The 24,844-nt window shown below is 37.5% G+C and overlaps 1 protein-coding gene across 1 annotated transcript; it reads right to left on the bottom strand.

Moving 5' to 3' along the window:
- Window positions 1–24,766, bottom strand: gpr107 (G protein-coupled receptor 107). Its single transcript, XM_017697900.2, has 18 exons — window positions 24,642–24,766; window positions 23,622–23,744; window positions 23,215–23,265; window positions 22,199–22,287; window positions 21,981–22,084; window positions 21,591–21,622; window positions 21,397–21,456; window positions 20,653–20,778; window positions 19,728–19,861; window positions 18,191–18,266; window positions 17,917–17,990; window positions 17,707–17,824; window positions 17,084–17,214; window positions 16,831–16,874; window positions 12,950–12,999; window positions 11,304–11,387; window positions 9,781–9,905; window positions 1–1,633 (listed from the first exon to the last, which is right to left on the bottom strand). Exons 1-18 carry the CDS (start codon window positions 24,738–24,740, stop codon window positions 1,543–1,545), a joined length of 1,611 nt encoding a protein of 536 aa, XP_017553389.1. The 5' UTR covers window positions 24,741–24,766; the 3' UTR covers window positions 1–1,542.
- Window positions 24,767–24,844: the final 78 nt, after the last annotated feature.

The raw sequence follows: 24,844 nt of genomic DNA, 5'->3' as shown, positions 1-24,844 counted from the left end.
GAGGATTCTTTTTTTTTTAATTTTAAGAAAGTAACAGACTGGGGAAATTCATTACATCACCAATGAGATTAAAGCTGTGGGGTAGATTAGTTGCAATTGGGAAAACAGAATTTTTGACCACCAGTCCAATAATTCATCTGTGCTGCACCACTTAGCGTTTACTCTGCATTAGATTCACACCAACAGCTAAAAATCAGGCCCTTCTGGAGCTCAATCAGGTAGGAAAGTGAAATGAAGAAAACTTGGATGAACTGTAATATACCAACTCACTGACTTTAATAGCCACTTACTGAAAATTATCTGGCATGAGCCATATATGTAACCTATTCTTTGTCAATACCAGCTTCAATAATGCATGTAAACACAAGTTATGGACATTTTCTAAGAATAAGACAATAAATGTCCCAAGTGCATATATTTCTGTGGGAGAAGAACCCACTTAAGCCTGAATTTTTTCAACAAGACTAACATGTTTATAGTGGTGTGAAAATTGAGATTCTCTCTGGAACTAGCTTGCAATAGTGATCAGAAAAAAATATTAAATGTTCAAAATTTAATCATTCAAAAGTAAAAAAAAAATACTCATGAATGTAAATCAAACCATTGCACAGTTTAATACTGGGAAAATGTCATCACTTCATCTAGCTTGCCCACAGATTTCTGAAAATAAGCAAAATATTTAAGCATCAAATTAAAAACCTTCTACACATGGTACCAAAAAATGCTTAAATAGAAGCCCCATACAGATCCTTCAAACATGTGATTATTATTAAAACTGATTCCTTAAGTATACAGTCCTGCAATTTATGTGCAACATCCGCTTTGGAATTGCCCAGATTCACCCACACATACCATTATTAAACCCCAAATGAGGAAAAACAAGAACCTGCCACAGAAAACATGACAACCTTTTAGAACTGCATATGCTGTGTTTTGCTCTCTTTAAAGTAGGAATCTTGCTGTACATTTGTCTCAGAATCTGTACATTTATACAAGAAATAAAGTTAGCTTTTAAGTCAGTGTTTAAAATGAACAGTGATCTAAACGAGATATTTAGATTGGAAACTGAAACTCACACAAGAAGCAGCTGGCTTTACAATGACTTGTGTTTGTCTGGCGCATATTGGAGAGTATGTCTCAGATCAAAAGATGCCATAAGGCGGTCATTAATAAAAAAAAATAAATAAATAAAAAACAAAAACAACAAAGGCAAAACAACCTGCGTTAGCTGAGGACAAAAGCACAGCAGCGAGCATTTCCATTAGAACTACAGAGAAGGGAAGGAAAATCGCATAGCGGTCTGTCGGTCCTCATTCTGTCTATGTAACATTTGCAAAGATATACATACGGGTTTTGGACCAGTAATGTCTCAGCATGAGATAATCATTGAAGGTCCAGTAGGAATTCAACAGATCAGGCTGCCATCCACAAACAAGGTCAAGTGGAGGCGGCAGTGAAGCTCTCGTTAAAAGAATGTCCACCACATCAGTAGCTAGCCACAAAGTCCAGAAGCACCCTGAGATCAGGGGACTACATCTCCCATCATGCCATGCTCTCTCGCTCCTCTGATGGGCCGTTAGACACCTTCTTCACCTTCTTAACGCCCTCCCCCATGGCTGTGGATGTAGTGACCCTATGGAGAGAGCAGATAAAAGGTTCAAACAAGATGGAAGACTTCTAGCTAGAGCTATTCTAGCTTGGGCTACAAAAGATTTTATACATTTTCCAAACCATTTACTGTTCATGATTATTGCTTATTATTATAGGCATTTTCTAAAGCTAACTTCTAAGTCTAAAAAGTATTTTCACCCTGAGGAGAACAAAAGACTCTGCTGTAATGTATAACATTGATGATCATATTTCAGGGCGTCTGCACTTTTGACTTTTTCGCCACAATCTCCTCTCATTATGAGACATTTTCTTAAACTCAGTCTTTTTTACTTTACATAATTCCAAGTTTGAAAATAGTCAGCTACATAGTTCTGCTAGTTTGTATTAATGTGAGTGAATGACTAGATTCCCCTTCTTATACACCAAATAAAGATAAAGATTAGCATCACTTGAATGCGAATAAAATTTAATTTACAGCATACATCACATTATCTAAAAATTTTATCAAATTTTAATTGTGTTTCACGGAAAAAAGTTGAGTCTCTCTCAGTGATTTTGACAAGCAGTGCAAAACATTGCCATTTCTGCCCAAACGGAAATGGACCACAGGCCCCAACATACACGGTGCTGGTGTATCTACTGCACTACCTGAAGAATGAGCCAGAATTCCCTTAAAGGAGCTAGTCCCTGTACATTTTTTTTACAGTGATAATAACCTTGGTTTAGCAAGTTATTAGCAACCTTTTCTGCTACACAGGCCATATAAAAACACAAATATTACATATGTCAACCAAGAAGGTACTGCTACAGTTTAAAGGCCAAAGAACAGGGGGTTAGGCCTCCCTTGGGGTCTTATTACTGTTGATGTTTCATTGCTCAGCTTTAAGCTTTCGGGCTCGGTTTATATGGTGACTTACAGATTAGAATCAAAGTCTTGGTTTGAGAATCAAATCTTAAAAGTCCTCAGGAAAACAGACAAGTCTCTCTGGTGAACTGTTTGCTTTTTGATATCAGCTAGAAGCAGATGATCTTGGATCTACAATTCTAGCTTGAAGTACTTCCACTACACAGACCTCAATGTGTGAAATATTTACAATTACTCTGTTTCTCTAGGAAAAGCCTTAAGCAATGCTATAGTCCCATGATTAATTGATCAAGAATGAATATTTCTTCCTTTGCTGAGAAAATGTCAAACAGACTTTTGCTGGATTGAATAGCCATTACAAGCTTGTTTTATAACCATTTTTCTTGTTAGATGACAAGACATTTAAGTGTCAAAATAAAACCAAGAGAAAGTGTGCGTGCGTGTGCACACACACACACACACACACACACACACACACACACACACACACACACACACACACACACACACACAGTCCAGCCCCTTCTGTTACTGATAATTACTTAGGCGTGGACACAGATTGGACTGCGTATGGCAGGGCTGGTGGCATTAGCTAATGTGTTACATTAGCTCCATCATGCATGCCTTATTAAGAACAACCTGGCCTGTACTTAACATCTGTGAGCTATGTAATATACAATCACATGCAAATATATGTAGAATCCAGTGAAACAAGAGAACTACTTCTAGTACTACTAAGTAACTACTTAGTACTACTGTAATGTAATTTCAACAAAATTCATATACCTTTCACTTGCATTTTGACATCCAGCAATGAAAGCAGGCTCTACAACCAGGACATGAGCTGTTGGCTCGCTGACTTGAAAATGCAGGTACCCAGTACATAAAACAAGAGTGGATTTCATGGCCCAACACCCAACAGTAGTACTTGCTATGAATACATCTGGATAAAAAGTTCCTTTGAAGGGTACACAGGAACTTAATCAGTGACTGCTCAGTCAATTAAGCATGTCCTTTTTAACAATGGTAAATGAATGGCATCTGGACAGTAAAAGCTTCAGATTAGCCAGCAAAGAACTTCATGTCCTTACTTCCCCAACACTGGTGTCTTGATTTCTCAGTTAAGTAATTTATTAGTCAGTCGTTCACAGTTGAAAAGTGCTAGTTCAGCAAAAAATCTAAATGTACAGAATTCACCATATTTCGTTGATTAGCGAAGACATGTTCAGAGTCTGCTTCTTTAATTTTCTTTAATCTTTCGCTTCTTTAATTTTGGACAGGAACACAAGCACGCCGATTTAAGACAACAGAAGAACTTAAAAACATGGCTTGAGACAAGTGTGTGATTAATCATTCATTTTGCTATTCACTGGATAGCCTTCCATGACTTGTTAGCTATGTTAGTCTTGTAGCTCCAGTGTCAAGATGAAGAAGCTTCAGACACTGAACATGCCTTGGCTGATCAAGCACATTTGAGATAACAGGAAAATTTGGAAGTTGATTTTTGTCAAAGCCATTGTTTTAAGGGTAGGAATAGAATATTCCTATCCTGTTAGATTATTACATATCATCATTCACTGAGCATTTGAGAGTTCCACACCAGCTACAAAATACACAAAAATCATCCAGCAAACCTGCGCTTTTAGTCCAGAGAGGATGGCAGCAGCCTCTGGCTAAGATGAACCAGAGAAAGAGGGAAATGCACTGAACATGGGGCCAGCCAAACCTACTTCACCAGCAGCACCTGCACCTCCTTCTCCTGGGACCACTCTGCCACTCGCAGCCTGCCCAAAAAAATGCCAGGCCACATGGTGCCTACCTGAAGCACAGTTTTGTGCTGGCCTATGCCAGAAATCTGGCAAGGGCTATGTGACGTTCTGAAGTGCTATTCAAAGCAGCAATACCAAGCTGATCCCAGGGCTGACCATCGCTTATTTGTTTATTCAAGTTTCAAAACTGAAGCATAATTGCAGGCAACAGCTTGTACATTTAGAACCAGTTTTTAACTATCACACTTCAATTAACCAAGCCTATGTAATGGTCTGCATACCATTTTTTCCAACAGACACAGCATCAACCTAGTCCTCTGAAGGACACAAGATATTTTATTGTTAATTGACATTGTCTTTAATAGCACCTAATCTATTTGTTTTATCCAAGAAAGCATTCTGAATGTTTGCAGTGGTCTGGCATAAATATTTGCCACGTGCCACCTGAGTAGTTATTTGATATTTGATATATATATATATATATATATATATATATATATTTTTTTTTTTTTTTTTTTTTTTTAATTTACCACTGTCAACTATTGTTTAGTCAATAACTAGTCAAACTCAGTGACCGCAACCACTACAAATATTTAACTCCCTCAAACCCTTTTTCCCGTTAAGCCTTATAACCAACTCATTAAGTCTGATTAAACAAGTCAAGGGTATGTTAAGTGCCAACATTCAACAACTATGAGCTCTTCTCAGCAGCTGGCTGAGGACCTTAACCCTTAACTGAAGCTAATTGTTGCCTACAAAGAAGAAGGCTATAAAAAGATATCGTCCAACCACAACTTCCACTATCTGAAATGTCAGTAAAAAATTATATTGACTTTTGAAAGAAAGAAGAAGAAAAAAAGAAAGAAAGAAAAAAAAAAACGGAACTCTGTGGCCTCAGACATGCCACAATAATGATTAAGTTAATGAAATGCTCTGCCATTTGCCAGATAATGCTATTTTTAAAATAATTAGATGCAAAGCTTTTTCTTTCTTTCCATTTCAAAAACTGCACGTCAGTCAATAGGAAAGCTACTGCCATAATACAGCATCCTTGACATTCTCTTTACAGCTCCTTTCACCTGTTCCCATCAGGCCATCACTATTAAGACAATTTTCTGCCATTTAATTATGATACATAAAGTACTGAATGAGACTGATAAGCTTGGGGCTCAAGCTTTAGAATTTGTCAACAGGCAAAGACATTGCGCAAAGTTATTTTGTTGTAGCAAAGGTTTTAGGTTACAGTGTAAATAAATGGTTTGAATTCTGTTTGGCATGATGATAAATTAATTAGCAAGTTGGAAAAGCAGTTAATTCTTGTGCCTTCTCAAGTGGCCTCCTTTCTTTTCCATGTGTCCCCATCATCCATCATTTCTGTTTTTTTATGACTCAATGGGTACAGCCAATTCAGACTGGACTCACATGCCCTTTTACCCTGCCAACACCTCCTGATCAAGAAAAGAAAAAAAAAAAAACCAGGACAGAAAATAGGCTATAAAGGTAGTCCACTGGCCCATTCAATTCATGTTAAGGGTCTCAGAAAGTGAGGGAGAGAGAGAGGGCATGATTGAGTTTGTCCCCAGGCAGGTGGGAAAGAAACAGCATGAAGAAAAGAAGGGTGGGGGAATTGAGCAGGTGAAGAACAAGGACACCACGATCCCACTAAGCTATTTCTGGTTGGGTTTGGGAGGGAGGGGCAAAATGAAAGAGACAGAGAACGGTCCAGAGAGAGAGAAAAAACAAGTGAGAGAAAGGACAAAGTGCCTGAAGGAATACCCAAAGAGAAACAGTGGGTATCGGGGATGTGTGTGTGTGTGTGTGTGTGTGTGTGTGTGTGTGTGTGTGTGTGTGTGTGTGTGTGTGTGTTTTGTACATTTCTTAGAACAAGAATGAGATAAACAGGTCTAACCTACATTATCAGGACCAACAAAACTATTCTGACTAAGTGCTTAGTGCAAGGTTTGGGATTAGGCTTAGTCATTATATACATACAATACATATGAACCATATTATATACAGATTATTTAATTGTGACCAAAATATACATCACCAAAATAGTAATTTTAAAGGAAAGCAAAAAATGTTTAAATATTTGATAAAGTCATGCCACCACCTGGGACAATTTAAGCTAGAGGAAAGTGAATGGGAATGTAAGAGGAGACAGTGATGAAAGTAACGAGGCAAGGCAGCAGTGGCCAGGTCTTGAGGGACATGTCTACTATGGACAGGAGCAAGGCTTTTTTGTGCGTGTGTGTGAGCAGGGCAGGTGCTCAAACAGCCAGCTCCTGTAATGAAGATGGCTTCTTCCAGCAGGCCCTGCATCCCTCTGGGTTTCAACTATAGCCAAGACAGGTGGCAGGACAAGATTGTGTGTGCGTGTGTGCATTGCCTGGACTCAGCTGGTGATGTAGCTCAAGTGGGTAACAATTTGTACACAAGAATCCATCTTGCCTTCTCTAGGCACAACATAGCCTAGACCTCCTTCTCTTAAACGGCTGACTTAACACTACAGTGTTTCGGAGTGCATACCAAAGTGTTTAGTTATTGCAGTAAAAGAGAATCATTATGATCTAAACAAAGTGAACTGGAGTGGTCTATTGTGGAACGCTCAGTTACTGAGAAACTGCTGGTGCTGGAACCAGAAGAGTTTAATGCTCTGAAAAGCTACATAACAAACACACTACAAAAATGGTTATGAATATGCTGCCTCATGTCAGAGATATTGTTTTACAAAAGTTTTGGAGATGCAATTTTAACTTAAAATGTATATTTTTAAATCTATTTGTGGTGAAGAGGTACATGCAGGGTGTTGTAAGGCAAAGTATCCCCAGAAGATAATGTATGTTTGATGATAATGTATGTGGTTTTACATAGGCTCTTATCACCACCCTTACACAGAAATCTATGTTTATAAGTTTGTCTGCAATGAACAATTTCATGTCCAACCACTCTAAATGACTTTATTTACAGGTGAACAATTGAATTATGCAGAAATTCTAAAAAATTGGTGGAGTTCCCCTGTAAACTGGTCAGTTTCCAGGTCAGTGTTCTTGTGATTTTGATAATGACTTGCATTCACACTTAACACCTCCACAGTTAATTGGAGTTAAATTACCTCATAAAAAGTGCATGTGTGATAGGGGCTTTTGAGATGCCACTCATGTAATAATGTATGACAGCTGATGGCACTTGAGGCACTGAAGGCATTAACTGTCAAATTCTATAGACTACACCTAACAAATAAACAAGACTGGGGCTCCTTAGTGACAAAGAAAGTAAAACCAACTGTAAAACAGCACCAACTGTATGTTTACAAATTCACAACTCTGTGCCCTCAATTCCTGTCTCTGCTGAGAAAAGCTTTCCAAGAGCTGAGGCGAGAGAGTTAAGTAGCTGCTCTCTCCACCATCCTCAATAAGATAAGAGAGAACTACTCAAAAATACTCATATGGTGCTTAATACTACTTTCAGGAGCCCCTCAAAAACACACTATTTCTTATGGGATGGCACTGAGGACCTGAGACTGGACCTACTACTGAGTGCATGGACAGACAGAGCTCACTCAGGACAGCAAAGCTAAACACAGCCAGGGACAGGAGATATGAACTGAAATTTATATCATTTCCACAATTTGGATCGATGGATTGATCTATCAATTCCAAAACCAAACAATCTGCAACTAAAAACCTGTCCTTTACTGTGCACATGCTAACACTCAAGTAGCTTCTTTGGGTCCCTTTCATGCCACCAGTTCATAATCTTTCTCTTTTATAACCTCTCTTTCTACTAACTTTTACACACTCAGTCATTCTCAATTCCACCTTGGCAATAAAGTGCACTTACAGCTGAGTTACATGTTTTTAAAATGACATTTTGTTGATTTTCTAAATGAAAAATGTTAACACAAACTCTTTAGAAGAGACAATTAAATATGCAGTTTTTCTGCAAATGTGAGAGCTCAATTTCTATTTATATGTTGAGATTAACATGTTAGAAAAATGAAAATTAAACGTACTGCACAGGCTATATTTTATGTTTTCATTATTTATCCCAGAGAATTTAAATTTAGTAAATAAATACTAATTGTGTATTAAAACGTGCAGAAGGGTATTCTCTGTAGAGGAGACATGCTTATTTTCAAATAGAAAACGTAATTTGACCAGGAGCGCCCAAACATTTGCATATGGCTACATTTTAACGGTTTGTAAAATAACAATTCCATTAATTTTGAATGCAATTAATAACGTTTTCTGATGTTACTGCTCTACCCTGGCTAATAGAATGGTTTTGTGACATCGTCCTCACTTGTCTTGCGCTGTGTTGAACGAAGCTATTGAGCAACAAAACAGTGAAAAACAAAGCAAATGCAAAGTGATAATCTGTGACAACATGGCATGGCCCATGGCTAGTAAAGCAGGTCTTTCTGTGATGCTTTTGTTTTTAACAACAGCTTTTTCCAATGGCATGCTACAAACAGTAAAAAAACAAAAAAAAAAACAAAAAAAAAAACAAAAAAAACGGACTTGCTCCAGGCTACACAGATTAATTTATACCGCAAGTGTCCTCGGAGTCATTTAAGCTGTTCATGCTTATGTTTAATTTGTCTTGGGCATGTGATTGTTTGTAGTTTTTGGGTGCAGAATGTTACAGAAATAGCATATTGTGTACTGTACAGTGCACCAGTACATACTGTACAATGCATACTACTAATCAAAGTAGCACACATTATACTCTCAAGTATGAGACAAAAAACCAAGTACCCGACTACAGGGCAGGGGTGCAACCAGACCCAACAAAAGGGACTGACCAATAAGAACAATTTCAATCCCTACTTAGCAACCAGTGCTACTTTTTCAGCTATTTGCCTGCATGTGTGGCTATAGTTTAGTCAAAAGATGTGCCTGCTTGACTTTTTAAAAACATTTAGTTCTATGACAATCAGGAAGGTGTTTTCTATCCATCTCCAAAGGTAAAACAGAACTTTACGAAATGTTAGCTTTAGATTCGTCTGTGTAGTAAACGTGTGTGGTTTGCAAAGATTACATTTATACTTGGCAATAAGAACCAGATTGAATGAATAATAGACTAATGAGCAGTGACCCCACTCATCAGCATGAAAAGCCCATGCTGTGCAAATTGTTTGCCCACATGCTAACTGAAGTTACGGCTTTAATCACATTGGGATTAAATTAGTTGTCTCTGCAGCAAGTTAGCAAGTTAATATGGTTAAGAAATTGATGTTGGTCAAGAGCAGAGTTTAATAGGCTATTTCTTCTGTCCAATAAGTTATTGCATTCTGGCTTGAATCATATGAACATTATATAGCATTAAATGGTTTAAATTTAAATTAAAAAATTACACAATATAAACAATTTTTTTTAAAATGTTATGGATTTTTATAATCTTTAATCGCTAATTTTCACCTAATCCCTAATTGTTAGTGTTGGTGTGCGAAGAGATGTACCTTATTACATGTCTAATTAAAGCATATATTAAGAATGCTTGTTTGAAGAAATGCACATGTAAAGAACTTACACGTCGTCCATCTCCATGTCCTCCTCATCCTCCACAGACAGCAGCAGGTACGGGTTGTAGGAGGCCGGCCGGAACTTGTGTCCCGTTAGGACAAAGAAGGTCAGAGTAGCGAGTTCATCCAGCAGCTTAAGAAAGCACAAAAGAGGCACATTACACCACAATGCTATTATGATCAAAACGTTCTTTGAGTTCTTTTAAATCCATCTAAAATCAACAGTGCCAAAACACTGGCAAGATTCTGGCCCACAACTATTTTCCAATCCATCAAGCTATAGCTGCATCTATTAAAAAAAAAAAAAGCAATCTCAAACTGGGAGAAAATTGTGAAATCAGGCTCACTTCAACAGACACGATTAAAGTGGCCATGATTTTCAGGTGACGCCATCAACCACAGTAGATCTGAATGTTTTTATTCTCAACCATTTCTTACACAGGCACACCCAAGCAGTCCTCATTCAGTCATGGCATATCTTACAATGAAAGACTGTAATCTTTAATTCAGTTAAGGTACAAATAAGATGCACTGTATTTGAATGACACAAGAAGGGTGATACACAGCATGTCAGTATTATAAAAATTATGGTGTCTTTCTGCACATTAAATGCGCTAAAATAATAATAGTAAGGCTGCTCTGATTTGTTGACTTCACTCATTGTGGCCACTCTAAATACATCAATTTACATATTCATATTTTCAAATATTTAGCAAAAAATAAATCCATAATATTTGTTTTGACTGCAATTTCTCTTGTACCACCTGTCAATCTACATCTGCATGATGTTGAGCACAACCACTGGCTTACTACTGTAAACAACGTTTTTGAAAAATGGCCAGTATTACCAGCATAATGTAGATTTTCAGCTCACACAGGAAAAAGGTATCAAAAATAGTGACTGAAAGGCTTCTGCTAATCCTAACCTACATTGGTAGAAATAAAGGTTCTGTGCAGGTACATTTTTTTGTTCATCAAGGTACAAACAATGCAAATGTATCTCAAAGGTACAACAGTGGTTTCAAGGTCCAACTGTCCACCTTAAATAAGTTTTTCCCCAGGTGAAAAGTACATACTGGTACCTTTTCATAAGCTAATGTTTTTAAACAGAACAATAAAATAAAAAGCCTGGAGATGAGACAGAGTGTGTGGAGTCAATACAACTTAGAAATATAATTTCAACGGATTATGGTACAATTATTTTCCCTGAATAAATGTACTGAGATGTACCCTCGAGTGTACCACCCCAGTGACAAGAGGGGAACTACCCCAGTGACAGTTTTGTACCTTTAGTTCTGAGAGCGTACAGGCAGAGAAGCATTTAAATCCAATTCATTTTCAGCACCTTTCAGAAACATGCTATTTTTCAGCTAACTTTGCTCTTGGTGTTTCTCGCTGAAGATATAATAACTTATTTTAACAGTCCACAAGTTACTTCTTATTATTTTAAAATGCAGTTAAATAGGCAGTTGTGGGATGCAGTTGGGACTGCATAGGTGCAAGAGTAAAGAGAACAATGGTGTTCACTCACCTGGTACAACCATTTCCACTGGAAAGGGACAATAACCTTGATGAGAATAGCGATGATACGAGTGAAATAAATGTAGCACACAATCTGCAAAGCAGAAACATGGTTATTTATAACAGACACATTTATAATGTACAAAAAAATAGTAAAATAATCAAATTCATGTTTTTATTTATATACAACATAACAAAAAAATGTCTAAACTAATGTCTTTGTACTGTTTGTACAGTCATTGGTCTGTATTAAGTGACAAAGTGTCTGGGGTGAATGAAGTGTGAAGGAACATGCAGTTAGAGATAAATGTAAAGAATCACCTCAGACTTTGTGTGAGTGAACGAGGATAATAATGTTTACAAAATGCTTTGTAAAATCCAGACCAATGGAACTAATAAAAGACATCCAGCAACATCACTACTGGTGGATGTGAGTGGAGAAGAAACTGTGATACACATTCATACACAGCAAGTCATGAATAGATGAATATAAAGCACATCTGTCATTGTTCGGGTCAAGCAGAACCGACATCCAATATAACCCATGCGATGAGAGTGAGATCTAAAAGAACATCCTCTTAGGTGAATTTCCATTTAAAAGATTTAAAAGACACACACACACACACACACACACACACACTTCCCTCCACAATTATTAGCACCCCTTGTAAAGAGGAGTAAAAAGCGCTACAAGAAATTTCACCTTTTGGTTAAATAGCTTAATCTCACACTGAAAAAAAAGGAATAAACTTTAATTGAAATAAACTTATTCTAGGGGGGGAAAAAAAAATATTACATGTGCCACAATTTTTTGCATTTATATTTCACTTCAAGTTGATCACAGTGTCTAGGAACTTTAAAACAGTAACCCCTGACTTCATGTTTCACTTTGTACACCACCCCCCACACCCCCACACCCCCACCCCCACCCACACCCCAGTGAGGGATAAGAGAATACAAAATTTATATAAGGGAAACTTGTGCTGCCTAGATGTGCAGTTAAGGCAATAATCTCAATGAGGTTTTTTTCCTCAAAATAAATGAACTTCAATTAAGTGCTGCATTTTCTATTTTTAAATGTGAGATTAAGCTAATTCACCAAAAGATGACACAGAGTGTGTAGGGATGGGAGGGAGGGAGAGAGAATAGGGGAGGGAGGGAGGGAAGGAGTTAAGGAGAAGGAAAGAGGAGTTGAGGGAAAGAGAGAGCGTGTTAGGGAGGGAGAGCTGGGGGGGCGATATGAGAGACAGAGTTAGGGAGGGAGGGAAGGAAGGAGGGAGTAGAGAGTGAGATTGCCAAATTGAGAGGGTGAGACAGAATGAGATGGCAAAAATGAGAGTAAGAAGGAGAAATACAAATACAAAATACAAAAAACAATACACGAAGAAATGCTGTACATTTTTTAACAGTCATACTAGCTTAACAGAAGTTTCACTTAAAAATAAAAAAGTTTTTTAATGCAGAGTCATAAAGACAAGGACAGAGAACTCCCACTGTAGTGTACGTTCGACACAACGAAACCAGTGTGCTGTATTTACAGTGCATGACTATGCAGAGTAAATGTCTAGAAAACGTGACTCCTGCTAGAACTGAATACTTTCTTGCAAGAGTGAAAGTGAGAGAAAGAGTGAGAAATTGAACAACATATGCACTCACCATCACGTAGTAGTGCCTAAAAAGCTTCAGTTGAGCCAGATTAATGGCAGCTTTAAAAAAAAACAAAGACAGGACAAAAGAAAACCATTAACTGTCAATATAATTGCAGAGTGAATGTTCTTTTATCTTTTACAATAAAATTACTCTCTCTTTGCGTTTCTTCAGTAAAAAAGGTAAAGCATCATATTTAATGGGGCCATACCCTTCATTACTCTTGTCTCAAGTCCATTCATACTCTTTGTATGGGATTATGTACCAAAGCAGCCTAATTTTTACATAACTATTCCGACCTCTCTTTATACTTTAGAATTACACAGGCTAGTTTTGTAAATGAGTGAGAATGAGAATGCAAATGAGCTGTTCCGATTGACTGCCCAGTGTTTTGCCCCATGCAAGAAGCAGTCCAGGCTGAAAAGCTCAATTTCAGCATGAGTGCATGAGGTTAAACTGATGTAGGCTGAATAGGTTTGTAATATGTTGGTTTTTTGTGACATCAGAAAAAAAAATTAATTACATATGTGTACTGTATAGCCTGGAGAGGGAAGATCTTTGCAGCCACAAAAAGCTGACAGAGAAAAAAACAAAAAACTAAACATTACTTAAATAAGAAATCACCTTCTCCGTGATGGAAATGTAACAGGCCTTCTTTTTAAATCCCCCCCCCCCTTTCCCAATTTTTATAATAATAAGGTCTTTCCGTAGTGGGACAAAGTAAGACACAATCAGGCTTAGGGAATAACCTGTTTCAACACATCTCTCTCTCTAAGAATGCTGCTTCTCTAACAGCATTAGCACACTGATGAAGCACTAACAACAAGAAAGCACTTATGCTACATCCACTAACAGGACTAATAAGATGAAAGACCACATGGTGTCATTTGCAACCCATTCATGCACACACCAAAATTGGGCACTCCCCCAGTGCCCGTAGAGACTACATATAAATAAAAAACACTACAAAATAGTGTGTTTTTTTTTTATGTCATCAGGTGTGTTGCACAATACTTGTCAAGATTAACTTCCATGGCACTGCAGAGAGAATTGGCCATTAATGGACAGCTCCAGCCCAGAGGGGGGGGTGTTGGGGGTGTTGGGGAGCAAGAGAGACATGCTGCATGCTAAACAGCACTGCAGAAACAGCAAAAAGGCAGCTGAATTTTGCGTGAACTTTTCTTTATTTTATTTTATTTTATTTTATATATATATATATATAAAACAGAAGCATAAGTATCGGCCATCAGCTCTGATCTTTGCAGTGTGTTTAAGTGCAAATTTTCAGATGAAAGGAGAGGTGATGGTATGCTAACGGAAGCCGATCAACAGTCGGCCTTAGCTTGTGCTTGTTCTTTCTTGTCAGCTTTATGATACAATTTAGAGGCAAACGCTGCAACTTTTGGCGTAAAGATAAAGTTGTGTAAATGTGATTTATTGCCAAACTATTCTTTTAATACAGATTAATATGTGATACTTTGGTGCCATAAGAGTGATACTCCCTCTTGTTACAAAACAAGCCCTACTGTGCTACCTGGAGGTAGGATGAGATTTTGTGCGCATGCATTGTCTGTGTTTAAAAGAGATAACATTCTTTCCACAAAATGGAAAGTGCATGGCCCCTTACTGAAGGTAAAATCTGTTGCACTATCTGCAGCTTCGATAGAGACATAGCCCAGGCCACTCTTTTTGCTCTGTGACATTTATGGCCTGTTTAGCATCTGCTATCTCCATGGGGGATAGCGCAAGGTGGTCTAGCTCTTTCCAGTTACACAACTGTTGGCACAAGATAATTTTTTCCCCTTCCCAAATCCATCAAGGTCATTATACAATTAAGGCGAGGCAAAAATTAGTTGCAATATGGTGATAGAAAGCTGTACTTGAAGACAATACAATTACAGATGCATATCTCGGGCTTAAACAAAGTCAGTCTATAAAATCTGCCATTCTCAAAGTTTAATGTATTTATTGAGATCAGCGAAAACTTTAATAAAACATTATGATGTCATGTTCTTTATAAAAAAAGAAAAAAACAGCAAAGTTTTGACCAGCAAACCGATATTGTCCTCTCTCATGTTACATCTGAACCTACGGACTTCAAGTCTAGTTGGAAGGAAGGACAACTGAATGATAGGTCACTCACACTCTGCCCCACCAAAGCATTGCCATCATAAACATGATTTCACCATCCTACAGCTGATGCAGCATATCATAATCAGTCAGAATGATCATGTGGATGACATGAGCATTACAGAGCATTTTTATTTGTAAGTAAATGACACACTTTTCCCATACTCTACATCAACACTGTTTTGTTGACCTTTCCACGGTATCTGTTGAACTGACTGTTCTCACACTGACAAAAGTGCTTAGACTTAGAGACCACAATCCAGTGCTCCAGTGCTATGACAATAATGCACTACTGTTTTCAGTGCAACTGAAAACATATTGCTGTGATTACTTGCTGTGGGATAAAGAAATTAATTCTCAAAGGCCAAAACTGAAAACTCTGCAATGTATAACAACTTCATACATGACAGCAAAGCATCACTAACATTTTCTTTCCCATCGTGACTAATTTGGGGCAACACTTGATCTCCAGAGAGATGAGGGATCTGATTATTCTATCAGTTTAGGATTCCATTCACCTGCAGTCTAATGCAATATGGCTGGGAATAGACAAGAGAGAGAGAGACAACAAAAGTCCATTTCCTGCTGTAAAAGCCAAGACCTATGAATAAGTTATAGAGGACAGCCAACCATGAAAGAGACATGAAGCACAGCTACCAATAAAGAAACTTAAAAATATTTAAAAAATAAACCACATTTGACCTAGAAAAATATTTCCTACTATTTGTGCCCAAAAAAGTTTTCATGTGAGGTACTTTAGAATACTGTAAATATGTAAAAGGTCTACACACTTGTGAATGGCAACATTTACAAAGTTCTGTACGTAAAGACGATCAGGAAAACTGGAGCAACATAGTATGATGTAAACAATCTGAGAATAATTTTTTCAATGTGTAATGATGCACCTTTTCTAGGTTCAATGTGATGTACAAGTCTATGGTCAAGGTTACAAATCAATAAAAAAAAAAACATGTTAAAATGTCTTGATTCAGACTGATACAGATCTCTAATTATGTAATACACAAATTGGCTCAGAACATATATCTGAATAAAATACATGCATGTGCAAAACAGTCATCTAGTAACACTTATGAGAACCAGTCTGAAGCCTAGACTCGTTGGTCAAGAACCGTGGTTTCCAGAAAGAACTGTCAAAGACAGACCCTTGGAAGAGACTGTGGGACACATCAGTGACACAGTTTTAAACTTCAATAAATTGTTTAGAATGTCAATGGTTCAGATACTGAACTAAGTAACTGCATGAAGCCTCTTCTAAGCCTTCCAGTACAAGGGTACCCCATCTGCATTTGTAACTTCAGAAAACAATTACTGTTTAAATGCAGAAAATCTGGCACAAGTACTCTTTGTAGCACCTCACATGACACAGGTCACTAAAACTTTAGGACAACCATTGAAGAGCCTTACATTTATACACACACACACAAAAAATATATATTGTAGCTGTCCTATCAACGACTGTCACCAAACCCTTAGACTGTTGCCCTTTATGTTGTGTCAACATTTAATTGTATAGATTAACATTTATATTAATTGTATAATTAATTAATATTCTTTTAGTGCAGCTGTGACGTTACCACTTGGGACAATATATTCTTCTATTAGAACAATACCTTATTCTATGAGTAGCCTACACACAAAAAAGTACTGTTTCTTTAAAGCAATAATAAAATCATTACAACACAAATTAGAAATCACTTGAACATTTCTGCAACAATTAAATACCAGCATACTCAGCCTACCTTTGCCATCAGTTGCTGATGCCTCTTGTAAATGCCTGATAGACCTGAAAGCAAAAATAGCTGTCAAAAGCAGGCTCTTTCCCAGTTGCACAGAAACATGAAGACAATCATTCCATGCAACACAAAATCATCCATATTTCAATGTTTACATTAATATTTAAACACAGCCACAAGGCTCTAAACAGATCCATGTGTTTGCATAGCAGAGCCCTGTGAAATAACTAGAAATTTCCAAGTGCAGTGGATTGCATACCACACAACAGGAAAGAGAATGGCTCCACAGCACAGCAGGTCCACCAAAAACAGGATCTCCATCCACAGGCCATACTCACTGGAACCTTCTTCTGTGGACTCGATGATAATGTATGCCACATTTGCTAGCACCTGGAAACAAAATTCAGCTTCCTCAAATCAGTATAGAAACAAAGCTAGAAGAATGGAGGAGACTTAAACAATCCTTGAAGAGATCGTTCAGCCAAACATCACATTTAAACGATTTTTCTTGTACCCTACAAGAAATCTGCCAAGACATGTTTAATGTCCAAAGTTTTCTTCGCACTGCTACAAAGTATGCTCTTCCAATTAGCACTGCAACTCAACAGTGAATTAGGTATGTGGTTTGTGAAATGCTAATTAGCAGCATGAGCTACCATTATTTGCCAGCTACATTAGCCTTGTATCTCAAGTAAACTAAAGGAGAAAACTTTGAACATGTCCTGGCTGATCAAGTACATTCATGGTAAGAGGAAAAATGTGTAAATTCGGTTTTTCGTCAAATTGTTACTTTAAAAAAACTTGTTTTATGTTTCATTGGTGTTTATTGTTCTCCACATGTTTCTAGATAGAAAAATGTAGGCCAGAAATGTGGGTGAGTACCTGTAAGGGGATAACAATCATGAAGATCTTCTTGTCCTTGTCTGAGAGGATGTGTTTAACAAAGGCCCAGCCAGTACCTATTAAAGCTATAGTGATGAACAACAGTGCCCCCTTCAGCCTGCAGAGAAAACAAAACCATGAGTACACAAAAAGCAAAGTGCATAAAAATGTGCTCTTCTTTATAGCTACATATGCAATGTACAAACTCACAGATGTGTGATATAATAGACCACAGCCCAGCCTTCAATTGGAAAGCCCTGGTTGGAGATGTAGTAGTAGTCAATCTGTAAAGCAAAGGGTACTGTATTAACTGAACGACATGAAATAAGCCATTACTCTTCAATTAAACTAATGTGTTATATAGCATAAACAAATCTAAACTACAGACAGAATATCTGTAGTCTAAGTCACAAATAATTACTTGCACAAAAATGTATCATATTATGCACATATTAAAGATATAAGCCCCAAAAAGTCAACTCACTGCATGGAAAATGAGGGAAAGAGACTTGGTAAATGGGAGAGCTGCCATAAGCCAGTGGATTTTGTAGACATCAGTACTGCAAAGACAGACAGGATAAAAAAAAGAGGAAAAACAAAAAGAGCAGAAGTGAGCATATTACACTGAGATTTGACATACCAACACTAATCCAAGTTAGAGTAGCACAATACAGACTATACCACAGACCACACCTTATTCAATACATTAAAAACCTTTGATGTGACATTTTTAATGATTGGTCTGCCTATTTTTGGCTGAAATCACTAGTGCGCAGCTCTTATGCAGTATGTAATGAAGTGTATATGCTGCTCTCTACTGGTTGTTTTTGTGACAACCTTTCACTCGTGACATCCTGACACTGGTGGTATTTTGTAGAGATGAACAACTTGGAGAAAACAAAAAAGTTGGGACACCATGCAGAATGCTTAAAATAAATAAATAAATAAAAAATAAAAATATAAATACAAAGCAATGATATGCAAATCATGTAAACCACAGTTTTAAAGGAAAATTATACAAAGACAACATATCAAATGTCGAAATTATATGCCCATTTTGAATTTAATGGCAAGATGTTCCAAAAAAGTTGGGATGAGGGGATGTTTACCACTGTGTTTCATCACCTCTTCTTTAAAAAACACTCTGTAAGCGTTTGGGACCTGAGGAGACTGACTGCTGTACTAACAGTTCAGGGTCTCCTTTGTCATATTTTTCATTTCATAACGTGCCAAATGTTTTCATCAGTGTCCATGATTTGCTAAAAGATTTTCAAATGTTGATTCGTCAGACCACAGGTCACTTTTACGCTTCCCCTCAGTCAATTTTAAATGAGCTCAGGCCCAGAGATGGTGGTAACAATTATGGATCCAGTTTATATGTGGTTTTGTTTTTGTATTTTAGAGTTTTAACTTGCATTTGTGGATGCAGCAACAAACTGTGTTCACAGACAGTGGTTTTCAGAAGTGTTCTTGGGCCCATGTAGTGATTTCCAGAATCATGTCTGCTTTTAATGCAGTGCTGCTGGAGGGCCCAAAGATCACAACCAGCAAATACTGCTTTTGGCCTTGTCCATTGCATACAGAGATTTCTCTGGATTTTGTGAATCTTTTACGGTTATTATGTACCACAGACGATCAAAAGCAAGGCTTCTTTGCTATTTTATGTTTACAAATGTTATTCTTGAATTGGTGCAATATTTGACCATGCAGTCTTTCACAAAGTGGTGAACCCCTCCTCATCTTTACATCTGAAAGACTCAGCCTCTCTGGGATGCTCTTTCATACTCAATCATGTTACTGACCTTTTGCCAATCAACCACCGGGTGTTTTTTAGCATAATTTTACCAGCATTAGTTGTGATGTCACAGCACATGGTTGTTACTGGGTTAAATTTACCTACTTAAGACTTAAAACTATGTTGTTGATAATATAGGCTATCATTGAAATGCAGTTCTTGTGAGTGGAAAACTGTACTTTAACTAAAACTTTTTTTAGCTCTATTGAGTGCATTCTTCCTCTACCTGCGTGTGCGTAGAACGTGTACCCAAACTGTACCACTGAGGAAGAAAAAGACAGACATGCAGATGTAGAGTTTGGGCAGAGGAATCTCTCCAGCAGACAGAAAGCTGTCAGGATTCTTCTCTTCTATTGTGATCTGAAACCAGACAGATTTGCCCATTTACATCAAATGCATAGCAGTGTTCACACATTATGATTACATGAATAAAATCAACTGAAAGGAGGAAAAATGTAAAAATAACGAATCAGTGATTCAAATTGACCCTTTTGACAATCTAATAACACTTACTTAGATGTTTGCCTGTTATTTTAAATGATCCTTGTAGTCTGTATTACAGGAAGAAACAGAGCCTAATGGGAACACCTTTTTTTAAAATATCTTTTTAGACTTATTAAAGAGTATTTTATTTTGTTAATTCATAGCCTTCTATCTGTGCATCAGTGAATGGGGAAAGGTTATGTGAACTAATATCAAGTTTCACTTCACTCTCTCACCACTTCCACCCACCCATCAACAAGCAAAAAATATTCAGCTAGCTCAGAGATCTTCCAATACAAGACCACAATTATAGATTACAATAATTATTCAGATCAACTACAAAAGCTCCCTTGCTCATCTTGTTCCAATAAAAAATGCTAAATGTTTGGGGGAGTATGTATAGTTCGATACTACTCCATTTCTAGTCTTTGTTCTTTTATAAAAAAGTGAATGAAAGAATGAATGAAAATAAAAAAACATGATTATTAATCCATGAAACTGGTAAATTACTAAATTACTAATAACAATGTAGTAGTGGCAGCTCTACACAAAAACAGTTGGATTTACCAGTGCTAGCAATTGATTTCTATGAACACATCTGATTTTTAACTCACTAATATAATAATGATTGATGTTTCTGGGGTTCAGGAACAAAAGAAGGTACTTACATCAATGCTGAAACTAAGCATTCTCACTGAAGAGGCATCCTGATTTGCAGCCATAGAGGAGTAGCAGTTGTGGAAGTAGAAGTTGTAAAGGCCTTGCTGCACATCCGTTGTTACATTAAAGTAAAACTGGGGGGAAAAAAAAAAAAACCCTGTTATTAACATGGCCTAGCTTTCTTAGTCATCTATACTGGGTACTGTCCATATGTCCTCCCAAGTAATCTAAAAAAAAACCAATGTGTGCGTGAAGATTCAACTTGATTTCAATTAAGAGTGCCAGGATGTGATCATAAAACACTTATTGATGCATCTTGCTTTTCATTCTATAGCTCATACTGTAAAGTTTGATATGATTGTAGCCTCCACTTCTGTTAAAGGAATGGCTGGATGAAAAGAAAAATCAAGTTTACACAATTTCCTAACACCCCAATTGTAGTTAATCAGCCTCAGGGATGTGGGAAGTGGGGATGCTGATTACAGGACTACCACTCTTAAAAATAATAGTAATAATAAAACATTTCAAACTGTATAATAATTTCAGCATAGTAGTGACCAATGTGTGCTTTGTTTTTCAAACCTATAAATGATTATTTATCATTGTAATAACGTCAATCTCAATATAATATAATATGGCTGTGGAACAAGATTACGCATATAATTTTGAGAAGTGCTTTATTAATGTGGTCAGCTCATTGAATCACTTCTTATGATATGATATTCTAAAGTTAATTTACTAACCACACTAACCTGAAAGGAGTAAGTGGCATTGCCTTTGTGCTGCAGGGCGTAAGTGATGTCTACTTTGTTCTGCAAGAGAAGTAATCAATACATTTCAGCACAAAACTGGCAAAATCCAATGACCCAAAAACCAGCAAAAATCATGTGATTCCTAAGACAGCCAGGGCAACAAGGTCAACAGAAGCCAAAATAAGTTTTCCTACCTCAGTCACGTCCCCCTTGGGCTGACTCAGAGCTATAAAGGACGGAGATACAGAAGATTTCTATGAGCAAAGATAATATTATACAGTGCAGAATAGATCATTCTTTACTACAATAACATAATATGGTCTAAAGCCTTCACTGTAGATTGGCTGCAAGTGTATTTCAATACTGTTCAGCTCACAATGGAAAAGTTGTGTCACATCTTTGTTGTTTAAACATCAAACAAAAGGTCAGGCACATTGGCAACAAACAAGTGTAAAATGACGAAATATCTAAATGCAGCTGTATCTAGTTACTGGAACAGAATCAACTGAACACAAATGGCTTCAACATTATGTCAAGCAAACTCTCTAAGATAACGACAGAAGTCAGAAGCGACAGAGCTGAACCTTCAGACTGAGGTTTCTTCTCATTTTCATCCACCTTAGCCTTTGGTACCACAGGAATAATTTGAGGGAACATCCCCTCATCCGCAGAGGTCTTCATCCTCACTCTTTAAAAGACAAAATGAAGGATTTTTTTCCAGTATCTGTTTTGGAAGTTGAAAGTGAATGAATTTATCATTTAAATGTGGGTTGATGGAGTTAGTCCAGAACAGTGAACTTACAGGTTATTTCTGAAGTCCAGCAAAAGAAGCACCACTGCAAAATCACTGCTAGGCAACTTTTTCAAAACACAGTAATCTAGGCCGTCATCCTGCAGAACAAATCGCAGGTCACAAATCACACAACAGCCTTGCTTGACTGATGAACTACCAGCAATGGCTATTGCCCATCACTACTACTACCACTACTAGCCAATAACACCTTTTTCAAAAGTCCTCTTTAAATATACTGACACATTCAAAATTATATTATATTTAATTATGGGCTGCAAACTGAACAGAATGTTTTCCTTCTTCAAGTATGTTTCTACTTATGGAGTTGCTCTTTCATCTGTTCGGCTCTGCTCATGTACATGTGCAAAATAAAAAAAAATACAAGATTAACAGTCAATATGCACAATAAAAAGCCCAAATACGTGGCTAAAATCTGGGTGTCTACATTGGATTCCTTCAAATCAAATAAAGGCTGTGATCTAACAACAGATATGCTAATATGTTGCTTACATGCCCACTTGAATAATCTGATCACTGCCAAAATCAGACAGTCATACAATAAGTGTATTGTTATTGTACATGTAAATGCACCCATTAATTTATTAATTAAGTTTATATTAAAAAGTGTCCTCAGTCACCTAAGCCATGATTCAAGCAGAGAGAGCTTTGGGTTCCCATCTCCTTTCCACAATCATTTTATTACTTGGTTGGTTAGTGTAGTGGGTAACACCTCTGCCTTCTACGCTGTAGACTGGGATTCAATCCCCACCTGGGTAAACACCCTACGCTAAACCAATAAGAGTCCTTGGGCAAGACTCCTAACACCACCTTCGCCTACCTGTGTAAAATGATCAAACTGTAAGTTGCTCTGGATAAGAGCGTCAGCCAAATGCCGTAAATGTACTTAGAGAAAGTATGTAAAAGAAAGTATGTCATATTAAATCAGTTTCTTTGATTTCATCCAACAGCACAGCAAATAATAATCAAATAATTAGAGTGACTGCCATTGCAAAGAATGCCTTTACCAGATAAGTAGAGAAGCCGTTACTGCTTGTTCGGTCCAGGCTGAAACCAATCTGTTCCAAGCCACAACAAAAGAGGGAGACTGTTCATTAGTTACAGATCAAGTTGTAAGGAACTGACTGCAACATTTCCATTAGACTATAACTTGCTGTGGATAAATGTAAAGGCCTTAAACTGGGATTTACCACAACAGCATTACTGGGCTTTTAGTAGAGCTGCACAATAGATCAACTGTTCATCAATATCGTAATTCTGGCCTTCATAACATTAATATTGTCAATCTCTAAATGTTTTATTGTGTGCACAGACAGACTTACATAGATAACCTGGATCTAACATACAATTTATATTTGCAAAAAGCAGCTTAAAAACGGTTTAAGAAAGTTGAAACACTTAAGAGAAAACTTACCGTAGAACTGTCAATATCCTTGTTTGGTGCCCCGCTCACACTGAGAGTCTTCATGTTCACACTCATGTAACCATTTTTATAGAAGCCGAACGTGTTGAGGTGGACCCTCTGACGGACATCATCCTGAGACAAAACAATCTGTTTTAGCGGCACTGTGGTTTTTGCAGGTATCCAAGTCATCCAGTTTACTAACCTACTGACCAGGTATTACTTCACATTGATTTACTGAACGGCATATCTGACTGCATGACACCTGCTATTGATACTTCTCCCCTCTTCCTGTGAAGCAACAACATGCTGAGAGATCTACACAGTTAAGATGCCCATGAACCTTAAAGTGGGGAGTGTGGGGATACAACTACTTCTAACGTTACCGAATAACAGAATGAGCATCGTTAACTTTTTAATTTTTCCCGTACAACCCCGTTTTTATCTAAAATAACATTCCTCAATCGGAGCTCATGCGCCTTTAGCCACGGCCCGACACAGAACTGCTAGGTTACAATATCGCCGACAAACCAAAACTCGTCAACTGAGAACTGAAAGCGCCTCTCCTGTGAAGTCCTCGACTCCAGTTCACGAGGGTCGTGTGTCGAAAAACTACAGTAAACGACCAAAATGTTAGCATGTTTTGAATCATGAAAATATTACAGTAGTTAATAAGTGAACAGGCCTTACTCTACAGCCATAACATCACATGAAGATTACACTAAACTAGCTGACGCTAACTAAGCTTCCGGAAAACGAAAGGAGTTGTTATGAAGGGCTAGTGACAGGGGCCGTTGTGCTAGTCAGCTAACCTAACCTAGCTCACAAAGGTAAATTAAGCTCGGTGAGTAACAGATACACACAGACAGTCACGGCCTGATAGTAAAATACATATTATCCTCATATTTTATTCGCTGTCAGCGTTTTTATACGTTAACTAGTTAACGCTGTTCCTCAGTTCGTTACTCAGGCCAACAGCCAATAGCTACGGCTACACAAACGTTAAATGATTCAGCTCTAACTAGCACTTACTGTTAGTATGAGATGATGGAGCCGACACTGACTTTCTACAAAGAATAACACCAAAAATAACTGAACGCCTGTAAACACATATCCTTTGTCGGTCGCCATTTTTAAAAAGAAGGAAAAAAAACAGCTGCCGAGAGCGTACAAGCACTTCCAGGTCGGGGAAACGGCGTTGCGAGCCGGATGCCGTAGGCGCGGTCCTTTACCGA

The sequence above is a fragment of the Pygocentrus nattereri genome, chromosome 23 (genome assembly GCF_015220715.1).
Source record: "Pygocentrus nattereri isolate fPygNat1 chromosome 23, fPygNat1.pri, whole genome shotgun sequence".
NCBI classification, from domain to species: domain Eukaryota; kingdom Metazoa; phylum Chordata; class Actinopteri; order Characiformes; family Serrasalmidae; genus Pygocentrus; species Pygocentrus nattereri.
Note: the sequence above shows the minus strand (reverse complement) of the source record. Positions and strands in the feature narration are given on the sequence as shown.

Excerpts from the sequence above, each read along its gene's own strand:
- gpr107 (XM_017697900.2), bottom strand. The coding sequence starts at position 24,740 with ATGGCGACCGACAAAGGATATGTGTTTACAGGCGTTCAGTTATTTTTG. Across the intron at positions 20,779-21,396 it reads ATGCCACTTACTCCTTTCAG|TTTTACTTTAATGTAACAAC; the intron begins GTTAGTGTGGTT and ends TTTTCCCCCCAG. Across the intron at positions 18,267-19,727 it reads CACGTTCTACGCACACGCAG|TACTGATGTCTACAAAATCC; the intron begins GTAGAGGAAGAA and ends CTGTCTTTGCAG.